At 39.3% G+C, this 13,437-nt stretch overlaps 1 protein-coding gene across 1 annotated transcript; it reads right to left on the bottom strand.

Moving 5' to 3' along the window:
* Positions 1-1,721: 1,721 nt before the first annotated feature.
* LOC139733192 (phosphoinositide 3-kinase regulatory subunit 4-like) lies at positions 1,722-13,437 on the bottom strand (the record flags this gene model as incomplete). Its single annotated transcript, XM_071644035.1, has 11 exons — positions 13,414-13,437; positions 12,097-12,343; positions 11,047-11,182; positions 10,148-10,297; positions 9,540-9,641; positions 8,540-8,736; positions 7,482-7,608; positions 6,778-6,950; positions 5,546-5,681; positions 4,762-4,857; positions 1,722-1,816 (listed from the first exon to the last, which is right to left on the bottom strand). Coding segments are annotated over exons 2-11 (1,349 nt in total), but the record flags the coding sequence as incomplete, so codon positions are not given.

Here is a 13,437-nt window from a genome sequence, read left to right as displayed (position 1 = left end):
CTCATGTCTAAGTAATCATGCAATAATGGTTTCGTACCAGAGCAGACGCTGTACAGCGTCGATAAATATCGTACGAAACCACTGACTGCGACCAGCAGCGTGCAGCCCATTGTACGCATAGCTAACTGCGACCAGCAGCCCCATACGCAGAGCGTAATGGGGCTTTGCATTGTAGCATTCAGGATCATGACAGAATTAGTATCGCGGGTAAATGTCAACTTAAAATCCAAAAATTTCTTCGATTTGAAGACTTACCAATTAAGTTGAAGTATTGAAAACAGGCTTCGAACAACGTTTGGTTCTGCCAAAAGTCCCTTTCTGTTCGAATTGATGACTGAATGTGACTCGGTCGAGAGGACCTTGGGAGAGCTACATACACTGGATACTATGGCCAGCGCATGCGCAATCAAACATCTTATCCGTTCATGGATTTGAAATTTTATGCGCATGTGATGACAGTGTTCGCAGGCACTGGCTGTAGTATTCAGTGTACTGTATGTAGCTCTCCTAAGGTCCTGTCGACCGAGTCACATTCAGTCATCAATTCGAACAGAAAGGGACTATAGGCAGAACCAAACGTTGCCCGAAGCCTGTTTTCAATACTTCAACTTAATTGGTAAGTCTTCAAATTGAAGAATTTATGGGATTTTAACCCTAACTAGGCCGGGGGGGGGGGGGGGGGGGGGGGGGGGCCTCCGAGGCCCCCCCCTCGACGTTTTGCGCTATGTACATGTATTGCTATCGCGAGCTATCGCCGCGACGTTTCATGACTTTTTTCTTTCGAGTCTCCTGCATCTTTTGACACCAAATTTGCGATACCCGGGCACACGGTTCCGAAGTTGCGCATAAATATGCACATGCATGTCAGACCAAAAATTGCTCAAAAACGTGAATTCGTGTACAATTTCAATGCAAACTGTGTTTACAGGCAAATTTCATAAAAGCATGATTATTTGGGGGTTTTATTGACTATAATCAATTAATAACATATTTTCTTGCTCGGAACAATGTCGCGGACAAATTTCATCGAAAAAACAATGAAAAACATAAAGTAAAAAAACAAAGAAATACATAAGAAATTCAAAAAAACAATAAAATACTTAGGAAATTTTTTTCTGATTGTGCAATATTTTTCTCTTACATTTGCTAAGGACACTAAAAATAATATTTACACAAAAAATTTGCCTGTTTTGAGCTTTTTTTAGTGATTTATACCAAATTGTCTGATTTCATGCATCATTATGCATAAATTATCATAATTTAGTGAAAATGATAATTTTTGCAAAAATTAACTTCATGGTACTTTAGATTACATCATAGGCAATGTGTGTGCCAATTTTCGTCGCGATAGCGCGGTCGATGGCCGAGATCTGGAGGGGGGGCCTGGGAGGGCCCCCCCCCCCCCGGCTCTATCATCTACCTAAATAGCCCGGCCTAGTTAGGGTTAAGTTGACATTTACCCTGCGATACTAAATCTGTCATGATCCTGAATGCTACAATGCGAAGCCCGATTACGCTATGCGTATGGGACTGCTGGTCGCTATGTGTATGGGGCTGCTGGTCGCAGTTAATTGCATGATTACTAAGACATGAGAGCATTAAATAGATCGCTAGATCTTTAATTCCAAAAAAAAAAAAATGTTCAATTCCGAATTGACAAATAAAAGCACATGTTTTGATGTATGATGGAATAATGACATGACTGAGAACTACAAACTCACCCTCGAGGTACTGACTTGACCATTGTCAGGGTTTGGGTCAGGGTCCGGATGGCCTCCGCCCTCACTCGGGGAAATGGGTCCCTCACAAAGTGGAGCTGTCAAAAAGCACAAAACATGGGAGATCATTTTAGTCAGTTGACCATATTTGGTATTCAAACAATACTACAGTGCCACCTTTACATATAATCTACTTGACTGTTGCTCACAAGTGAGACAAAGGGGTGATATCACAAATAATAATCCAGTACCTAATTGCAATGAATACACACTAGGTTGTGCAAAATGTCAGATATTTGTTTCCATGCTGTTTTCCCCTAGAAAGCTCTTTGTCTATAAACTTTCTTCATTGGACCAGCTTACTCACCGAGATGAAAAGACAGTTAACATGGCTGCTGACACGACATCAAGGCTATTCATTCCATCTTCAATGTGTATTAAGGTGTTTAAGGTATCAGCCAAAGTTTGCAAATTGCAACACTGTCTGCTCTCATATGGCAATTGCAAGACACTTAATCATCACTGTCGCTTCCTTTGGAGGGGTTTTGAAGCAAAAGGTCCTGTGGAAGCTAACTCAGAGGCATCCAGGTACTGGTTTCATTACATTTGCTCCTGCAACAATTGATTGCTCCCAAGAAATATCTGCATGCTACTAAAGCCAAACAAAATTCTCCCACAAACATAACCCCAACCCTAATGCTAATCCTCACATCAAACTAAACCTAAAACCCTATCACAACCCCAACCCTTGGAGAAAATAAGACCAGGGGAATTGTTGCAGGAGCAAATTTCGTGTCGGCCCAGGTACTTCCTTCGTAGCCACGTAAAGTACATCCACACAGAAACGTAAACATGTATGAATACACATATTTCTCTTGCAGGCTTTCAAGCGGGATAATGTAAAAAAGTAGGAATAAAGTAGGAACAAAATCTCTAAAAAAGTAGGAAAAAGTAGGACATGAGAGGGAAAAAGTAGGGCATTAAAGAAAAAAAAGTAGGAATAAATCAGGACACGTGCAGGCTTTTTGGAGTAGTTTTCGTTGATACTCACCAGAACTCTTGATCAGTGGCGTATCTAGGGAAAACGGCGCCCGGGGCAAGCGTGAGAATTGCGCCCCTAAATTCTGAAAAAGTGTTCAACCCCAACCCCATCCCGGTAGGGACTTTAAAAAATGTCCACATGATATGCTTTTTCAAGCACCTAAAGGGGTCTTTTGAGGGTGATTTAAATGAAATAAATTTTGATGAATTTTGGCGAGCGAGCGCAGCGAGCGAGCCGAAAATTTTTGTATTTCAGCTGACAAAACATGGGATTCTTGTCATTTTTTGCTTATTAAATCTTACAATTCCAATCAAGATATAGTGACGGCCTTATAGATAACGATTTATACCAACAAACTAAGGACTTGAAAAAATACTCTCAATTAGTATGCGTGAGTGAAGCGAAATTTGTATATTTCTGCGTCATCATCACGTTTTGTTCCCTTTTTTTTTGCTAAATTTTGGCGAGCGAGCGCAGCGAGCGAGCCGAAAAATTTAGTATTTCAGCTGACAAAACATGGGATGCTTGTCATTTTTTTGCTTATTAAATCTCACAATTCTAATCAAGATATAGTGATGGCCTTATAGATAACGATTTATACCAACAAACTAACGACTTGAAAAAAATACTCTCAATTAGTATGCGCGAGTGAGCAGAAATTTGTATATTTCTGCGTCATCATCACGTTTTGTTCTTATCTTTTTTTGATAAATTTTGGCAAGCGAGCGCAGCGAGGGAGCCGAAAATTTTTGTATCTCAGCTGACAAAACATGGGATTCTTGTCATTTTTTGCTTATTAAATCTTACAATTCTAATCAAGATATAGTGACGGCCTGATTGATAACGATTCATACCAACAAACTGAGGACTTGAGAAAATACTCTAAATTAGTATGCGCGAGTGAGCCAAAATTTGTATATTTCTGCGTCATCATCACGTTTTCTTCTTATCTTTTTCTTTTTGTTAAATTTTGGCGAGCGAGCGCAGCGAGTAAGCATAAAATGTTTGTATTTCAGCTTACAAAACATGGAATTCGGAATTCTTGTGTGAACACAATAAACATTGTTATTTGTCCGCGTCATCATCATGTTTTGTTTTTATCTTGTTTGATTTGGTTTTCCCACCCCGTCCGGGCGAGGTTTTTTTTTCCTTCTTCTTCCTCTTCTTTTTTTCTTTTGTTTTCTTCTTCTTCTTCTTCTTCTTTTTTTCGTTTTTTCGTTTTTTGCGCCCCCAAGGAATGGCGCCCGGGGCACGTGCCCCCCTTGCCCCCCCCCCCCCCCCCAAGATACGCCACTGCTACATGTAAATCTTAATTTGTACTCACAACCCTGCTGCCTCAGCTTCACTTTTGCTCCTTTGGAGAGCCTGGTAATTTTGAGCAATGATGAGAGCTGGATGAGCACTGCTCCAAGTCCTAGGCTGCAATATCAGTGGGATCAATCACATCTGCACAGGAGCAAAAGCTGAGGCTGGCAGCAGTCTTGTGGTTGATTGGTGTGTGTTATCCCTCTTTCATGCTGAAGATGCTCTCCCCACCAGTAATAATCTGCAACTAGAGTTTACTCATCATTTCTGAATATCAACTATTCAAGTAGCCTTGCACATATTTTTTTTTTTGCGGGGTTTTTCACCAAAAAAGTAGGGAAAGTAGGGACAGCAGTAAAAAAGTAGGAAAAAGTAGGAAAAGTAGGGCCACTTGAAAGCCTGCTCTTGAGTCCCACAAGTGGATATTCACGCTTCACACTTTACACATCCAGTTGGATTATCTCTGGATATCTCTTTTGACTTGCATCATATTCATACTTCCTACTGATAATCACACTGTGAACACAGATACAAAAACAAACTAATATGACATGTTTGCCTTGCTATTGTTAGAAATACACACCAAGCATGGCCATACGAGAGACAGAAAGTTTGCAGGTCCCTGCAGTCTGTTAAGTATAATTCGATCTCCTTCACATGCGGGATATATATGCAGTTTGCGCTGTGGAAACTTACAATGCATGGTGTAATTCTGTCTAGGATGATATCATCGGGAAGATGCTTGGCAATCATCATTATGATATCAAGGGCTGCCAGGCGAGACACACAGAACTGAAAAAACAAACCCATTTACATCAAACAAAGAGTGATGACAATTCTTCATCGAACACACATGCTTACCAGGTACTATTGAGACTATCATTGAGACCATACTACTCGCAATTACATGAGCAGAGTTCAAATGACTTGGGTTACAGAAAAACCTTATAATAAATAGTGGAATATCACATGATGAAATGCAGAACATGTAAACAAAAGTCTTCTATTCGTTCCAGACATCTTGTTTTCAAACACCTTGGTTAGCTCTCCAACAGGTATAGAGTTTATCCTTGATGGGTCATTGTCACTGGCACAGCACCATTGGTAATTCTGGACAGAATTTCATCACTGATAAGAGGAGTTTGTAGTTTCTTCATTTTCAATGGGGTGTCCAATGTGATGTACAATACCTGGATAACATCAGGGACCTGTTGCATAAAACTAAGTATGGTATCCTTACAACCACCCTGGTGATAGAAACTATGCAATCAATAGTAGCTACCATAGCAAAACTATTCCACAGCCAATCAAAGCCAAGAAACCATTGATGGACACCAGTGATTGCAGAGTTACCATTAATTGTAAAGTTACCATTGTTTTATGTAATGGGGCCCTGGTGTGTCTACAATGCACCATCATAATCAATGTAACGAGAATGTATGGTTCCCTATCAAGTAAAGGGTCTTGAGTCACATATTACCTTGAGGGATCTCAAGCATGCAGTGACCAGAGAAAGGACGATCACCAGTCCATTGTTGCTATGACGATGTCCATTCTCCCCATTCTCCATGTTGGCCACCAATGTCTGCATGATGCTGCCCATGTCTTTGCGTAACCTACCAAGAATAAGAATGGAACACTATTTCAAAATGCTACGGTTTACACAGAGCCACATTTGTCATCAATAATGACTGACTTTACATTGAACTGGTCACCAGAATCTAACTTGCGACTCCTGACGTGCAAAATTTGACTTCGATTACCCAGAGTAGTAGAATAGTGTTGCATGAGTATGACAATATTGAAAGAATTCCATGATCTATTCTTTTATAGGGAAATCTTGTACTTCACTTGCTACTCTTACATTTATCTATCAACTCATAAAGGGTATTGGTTGTTGTTTTTAATTACTGACCACACAATAATAATTATGTAGCACGTCTGGGTCATTCATTCATTCATATATTCCTTTACTCCATGATTCACTCATTCATTCAGTACCTTTTATAATCATACATAGCCCTACTGAGTACATCATACTCTACCCGTTCCTTATGGGAACCTGGTATACCACGTTCCCAAGATGAAGATAAGAGTGCCTACTTTCGTGGCCTAAATTCATGTTTCTTTGTGTTGTAATGCAAAGAAAAATAGGTTTGATAAAAAGATATGAGTTCTTTTTATCATCACACGTTGTCCTTCTGTTGGAAAAATTTGTATATCACAGCATTATTACCGTTTTTCTGATTTAGTTTCCGCCTGCTTTGCTATAAAACTCGTATGAACATGTACATAAGCGATCGCAGCTGAACTCAAATAGATATCTTTGTTTGCTGACCCCAGTCATCCCATTTAAGTGTAGAACAAAAGAGTATGTGAGCCCATCAGCGCACGCTCTGTTCATACGATATCGATCAATATTTTCATTGTTCGATGGCACATGTAGTTGACCGTGGAAAGGGGATACACGTACCGTTTGACTGCTTTCGCTCAGGTGGATTACTATCCTGTCCGTTCTCTGTTGACAGGCAAAAAGAATCTCGTTTGGGGGCATTTAAGACACTCGGAGAATTGCGAAAGGAACGGGTTAAAAAGTAATCTTCTTTTGTGACGATTGAGATTTAACAAGCCTTTGAAATGACCAAAAATCTTAAGTGTCAGAAAGAAAATGTTGATGATGTCATGAGATTGTTTCATTATTGCTTTGGATACCTTGCAATTTTCTCGTCAGCAGGGTAGATGGGTATGCCAGCAAACTCTCCCATGTAGACCTTGAGGAAGGTGTAGAAGTACTCTGGGAAGGCGGTCCCTCTCCACTGGACCAGGTACTGCTCTGCGGACAGTCTCTTGGCTGGGTCTTTCTGCAACATGTGCTTCACAAGCTCCTGTGCAACAAGGAATGTCAAATTCATGCTCCCATGACACTGAGTTCCCAGTAAAAATGGTCCTCAAAATCAAGAAAAGCACTCCACTAACTACTGACAGTTAAACCAAAGAGTGTTTCCTCAATCACTTTTTAGACTTCAAATGAAGACAGTAGCTTTTCAGTTTATGGTCACAACTGTCATTATCAAACACTGTGCAAAGGGATTCATTGGTTATGTGACCCCAAGTGATGACAATATAATGGACTAATCCTTTCACTTAATTTAATTTTCCAGACAAGTTATGTACATATAGTCTAATAGTCAGGAACTGTAATTTTCTCATCAAAATCGGCCAACTACACTTTAAAAACTAAAGAATAAAAACAGAAAAGCCTACTGCAATAGCTCGAACATAAGTGTTAAATTATCAGTGAGTACACATTACATTTTCCCCTCAAATATTAGACCTCATTTATCATACAAATGTCTACTCTGATACAAGGTTCTGACTCTTGTTATGTGGTAACATTACTACAATGGATCAAAGACCTTTATGTGCTCATCCCCAATCTGGTCCAATATGGCATCTGGAGAGTAGGCTCCACTTCGATAGGCCAGCAGCTGAGAGAGGTCAAAGGGTGCATTTCCTTCAGTGAACAATTCTGCTATCACACATCTAGATATTGAACAACAACAGAGAAAAAAGGGATCAAATGGAAGTAAAATGTAAACATGTCTAAAGATTGAAACAGAAGGGTGTTTTCTGGGTGGAAACTCTTTGTAATCCATGCAAGCAAACATTTGGCTTCTATAGCATTACAATGGGATGTCAAACACTGACAAAAGACTGAGGTTTGATATCTAAGCTATACAGAGTGACTGTATGCACTATGAGTAGATGCTCAATCAGAGGATCCACACATAGAGTTACATAGGTTAAAGGTATGAATCCATAGAGCTACATATGCAACTATAGCTCACCTGCATTGCTACCTCTTGAGCAGAAAAGAACACAAGTCTGATTGTTGGATTTATTTTAGGCATCAGTTAATGGTAAACATGACTTTATTTCCTATTTTTAGCAATTTAACAGGGAGTATGACTAACAGTTAATCCTACCCATGACTTTTGTGTTTTATGTCATAATAACGTCGCTGTTGATTAAACAAAAGGGAGGTGTCTTAGAACTGGATTTATCTGTATGTATGAAGTTTGTATCTCATATCTACTTTGATTAGTTGATACATCTTCTAACTCGAGACTGAGCTGTACAAAAATAAAAAAAAAGTTTAATTTTGCAGTGGATATTGTGAAGAAGATCAGAGGGTCAAGAGTTTCCAGATTAACTGTGATTGCACTGCTAATGAACAGCTATATTCTGGCATTTATTAGATATTTTGATGAGGACTGCAGTAAGGCAGTCAGTGTCCTTCTAGAGATGGCTAGCACAGATGAGAGATCCAAAGAGAAGACATCTTTAACCTTCTTGACAAGATTCTTGTGGAGAATAGACCTTTGTGGCTGAACACAGTATCGACTGATTGGCAGAGATTGATCAAAATGGTCTCACTTTTTTAAAGCAAGAATATGCATTCCTTACTGCTCACCCTGCACTGAAGATGTCCATGGCTGGTGTGAGCTCCCCTCCCTTCACATCCTGCCGGACTTGTAGCCCCTCCACCGTCTCCGATGTGGAGTTGTCTACCTGCCGTGAGCTGCTGCCCTCTACGAACCTCTCTGGTGCAATGTAACATGTCCGCCGGCGAGACGTGTCAAAGAAGAAGGAGAAGTCTGCTGGATTGTCCTGGGAAGAAAATCCAGCATTAAAACAAAGCAATGCAAAAACTTGCATACACTTGTCCTAAAGTAAGAGAAAGGCAACTTGCTTAGCAATTATTGTAATTTCAATTTTTATATGCATGAGACTTTAGCAAACTTCGCAAGGAGCCAGGACTTGTAAAAGTATAATGCACAAGAAAGGCTTCACCTACGCAATCAGCATACTGAATGCCAGTGGTCATTTGCGAAAATGTCATGCCGAGAAAAAGGCCATGAGCTCCAATTCGTTAAGTTTCATGTTGTGAATATTTACAATTTTACAGTACACTGCCAGCCTCTTTTCTAGTGAAGAATCTAAAAATTCAGGAGTTTCTTCATACAACTAGTGGTTGAACAAAAAAGTCAGCACATTTTTGGCTCATGAAATATATAGTGGAACATGTGGCAGTCCTCTCCTTGATGTGCACTTAGCAGAAGTCAAAATCAGAAGTCAGGAAAGTATGAAAAGCAAGAAGGCATTTACTGAAAAAAAAAGAGATTCTTTTCTTACTTTTTTCTTACATACTGGCAATCCCCATGTAGAGATCAGTGAAATCATGCATTATGTTATCAAGAATGAACCTTTAACTTGAAACACTTATGTGAAAACTCAGTCATTATCTCACTGGTAATTACTTCATAGCATTCAGATGCCAAACATTCCAATGCCCAAAGTTTACAAGCCAAATATCACAACTGTACAACGGAATGGACTATGAAAAAGACAGCAAACAAAAATGAAAACAACAAGAAAATAGATAAAAGACATTTTATATATCCCATACTTACAGCAGGTAGGTAAGTTGGCTTGAAGCTGGCAAAGTCAGTGAGAAGCACCCACAGCCATCCTGTCACCATTACATTCTCACTCTTGATGTCACCATGGCACACCTAGGATGCATCAGTTCATTTCAAGATCATCATCTTCGAAGCAATTTTTACACAGATTGATAATCTGAGCAAGGTACACCATGAAAATTTTGTCATTTCATATCATCAAACAACATTTAATAGCCACAAACATGTAAAAGGTACTTTTGGGTACCTTCAGTACAGTAAAGTAAATCATTACATTTGTGCAGTTGTTTTCCTGCATTTAGTGACTTATTTCCACGAGGAGATTACATTATCACACTCACATGACATTCTTGGAAGTATAATATTGATTTATAATGTAACTTTATTATACCAGGAAGTAGTTGGAATGTGAAAGCATATAAACATCTGAAGACTACAAAGTACCAAACTGCAAGTTATATATGAGAACATAATATAAGGATCAAAACTTTTGAAAATACTTATTTCAATCAACGAATCAAAAACAAATGAACAATTAGAGACTAGACCATCATGGATATTTCATGCAGGTCTAGGACAAAAGATGGATGTAAACTCACCCCGACAAGGTGTGCTTGATTCAGAGCACAAAGCAGCTGGAATGCAATCCACTTCTTTTCAATGGGGATGAGGAAGGGGCGTGTGCTGATGCGATCATACAGGTTGTTTCGCACATACTGCCTGAAGAGGAGAGCCGCTTTATCTGACAACTACAGAGGCAAATACACAATATCGTGGATAAAAAAGAAAAAGACACTGGCATATAAATTGGGCAGATAACATATAATTTCAAATACGTTACACGTTCTGAACATATCTTCAGATTCTTGCACATTGAACGCAATTCTTACAGTTATTCATGGGAAATTTTCATCTTATCCCATTGTGGCTGATACCTTTACAGAGCATGAATGCATCATTCCAACGGTTTCATTCCAAAGTGCTCTTCAATGTCTCTTCAAATCAGGTCCATGCTCAGACCAACATACAGCGTTCACACTCACAAGGGGTACAGGCCCATAGTTTCATGACTGAAAACAGGTCAACACAGTTATCCCTGTTTTGTGACCAACATACATCTGTCAATGACACAGTTTTGACCCAGACCAAAAAAAAAAAAAAAAAAAAAAAAAAAAAAAAAAGAACAAAAAAAAAAGAACAAAAAAGGTCTATGACAATGTTTTCAAGAAGTTCACAAAAAGTCAAAATAATGTTTTTAGCTCAATGACGGAAATTATAATGTGCCTCTTTAAAAGTTAAAAAATACACAAAACACACACACACACTGTTGGCATCACAATAATTCAACAGAGCAGTCAACAATGTTGTAACCTAACCATGTGTGTTCAAGAGAAAAAAAAATGCTTCCTTCAGCTTGCCATCTTCATGGCAATGTACACTTGTTGCAAATGGACTGCGGTTTATTGCTGACAGGGAATCTATAGGAAAGTGTGCTTACAGTGCTGCGCAAGAAGGGCAAGCAGTTGGACCCCTTGGCAAGACGAGTCTTGATGGCCTCCAGCTGGTCCTTGTAGCTTCGCAGGGGGAGGGAGGGGTCATGAATGACAAACACTTTCACCACGGCCAGCCCCTCTCTGAAACAAGTGGTCACACATGAGAAGAAAATTGTGTTGTTTGAGGTTCACACACAACACAGTTATACTATGACAAAGACTTAGTCCGAGCAGAAAGTTACAGCCCAATTTCACAAAGGTAGTTGAAATAAAATTCATGGTTTAAATGCAGTCCATGGACAAATATGAAATTTGCCTACCGGGTAGTCCTCATGTGCATGTGTTAGTTATTTGTGTTGGATGTCTGTTGGCGTACAAGATCTGCCACACGCATTTACCGTATGCAAACAAAGTTTGCTTAATCCATGGACTAAATCTAAACTACCTGTGAATTCAGGCCTTTCAGTCTTTACAAGGAAAATATTTCAGATTTCAATTAGCTTTTTAATAGGAAATCATTGACACAGTACACACCTACTACACAAAAGTTGTATAACTTACAGCACATACTTTTACACTAGTAATTATCTTCAAAAAATATTAATGATAAGGCCATTTACAAGGATTTGGATAACATTTGACATTCAATGACATTTACTCTATGTTATTCAATAGATTTGACACACGCATTGTAGCTTCCTCATCAGTCACCTGCCATGTTACCCTCTTTTTTTTTCTAACAAAACATGACCATATTTAAAATGATTTATAAAAGAGTGACAGTCGATTCAATCCTTGGCTATCTTTTGAAAGCACTTGACACTATGTAACAAAGCTATTGAGTCTGTACTTATAAAGTTTATAATTGTCTGTGAAATTACTTTCAATGTTCACTCAGTACTGTACTTTGGAATTTGCAGATACATTTATAATATGTAACACCACAGACATCCAAGAATATCCTCTTCTCTTAAAGCAGATATCTGAACGTTCAATCAATGGCTTTATAGATGGAGCCCTAATGAATATAGAACACAGAATACAATAACACATACTTGAACTTGGCTCTGGCTACTTTGAAGAACCTTGTACTCCCAAGACTGTGGTCAAACTCATAATCCGAGACATCTGTCAGGTAATGCTCCACTGGTAAGATCTGGGAGGGGGCCACTCCTGTCAACTGATTCCCCATCCTGAAGCTCAGGTAGGAAAAGGAATCATGCTATGATGTGAAATGAAAGCCTTGCCTATCGATACACAACCTGGATTGTCACACGTCTCCTGAAACCAATTAAGATCACCCTGCAGATGAGATTAAAAATATATACTTAAATCAGAAGAAAAACTTATGCATTGCAGAAATTCTCAATGAGGTTGGTCCCTCAGTCAAAGCAGAGGCTCAATATGTATAATACATCAGTTCAGCAATTCTTGCTTCCGTTGCAATGCTTGTCCTGTCATGAATCGAGGCCGACAAATTACAGATTTGATAGCCATAAAAGCATGGAACATTTTTGCTTTATTTCTCAATGACATCCAATTTCATAAAATAAAAGTACAACCTCTGATTCTCTGTGTCATACTACTACCGTACTAGTTCAAGGGCTCTAGCCTCTGAACATGGCTCAGGCAATGAGCCATATATGCATAAGGCTTCACAACCAAAGAAACAAGTGTCAACTCTCAAAGGGATTTTATTTCATTACATTTTGGTTTAAATGGGCAATTTGACCACAAGCCATTTGATGGATATTACACTAGCTAGCAATGCCAATGCTAACCCGACCAGACGCTGTTATTACGCTGTGCGTTCCTGTCGCTACGTATCTACGTACAGCGACTGGGCTGTGTTATGCCAATGCAAGAAGGGCCGGGGGGGGGGGGGGGGTGCACTATGGGAATGCAAATGGCAAGTCATCAAACTCAAGAAAGAACCTCGTCAAGTCGTACACAAATCTACACATGAAAAAAAAAAATCTTTGTATTATAAATAGCTACTCTAGTGTGCATACTAGCCGTCAGCCAATGAACAAACCATTGACCCGTCACGTCCACACCGCCGCGATGACCTACAAAGACAAGATTTCGCCAATGCAAATGGCAATGCGATTGTGCAATTGTGTAATACGGGCGTTCTCCTTAAACGTAACACAGAAACAAACATATGGGACTGGTCTGTGACGGTCCAAAAAGCATCGAGGAATATGAACAAAAACATGTTAAAGCAAGTAGTCTGCAGGTCAGATTACTTTACGAAAACTCATTTTCGTCAAAACATTCTAAATCATAGACGCAGCTAACAACACTGTTCATGCTAAAGAATAAGACATGACTTTGTTCGTGAAAATAAATAGGAAAGTTCAGGGAGTTACCTCGTCAAAAGAAGGCAGTTGTAG

The sequence above is a fragment of the Diadema antillarum genome, unplaced genomic scaffold (assembly GCF_040938485.1).
Source record: "Diadema antillarum isolate AM-2024a unplaced genomic scaffold, OU_Dant_1.0 seq00000462_RagTag, whole genome shotgun sequence".
In the NCBI taxonomy this organism is placed as follows: Eukaryota; Metazoa; Echinodermata; class Echinoidea; order Diadematoida; family Diadematidae; genus Diadema; species Diadema antillarum.
Note: the sequence above shows the minus strand (reverse complement) of the source record. Positions and strands in the feature narration are given on the sequence as shown.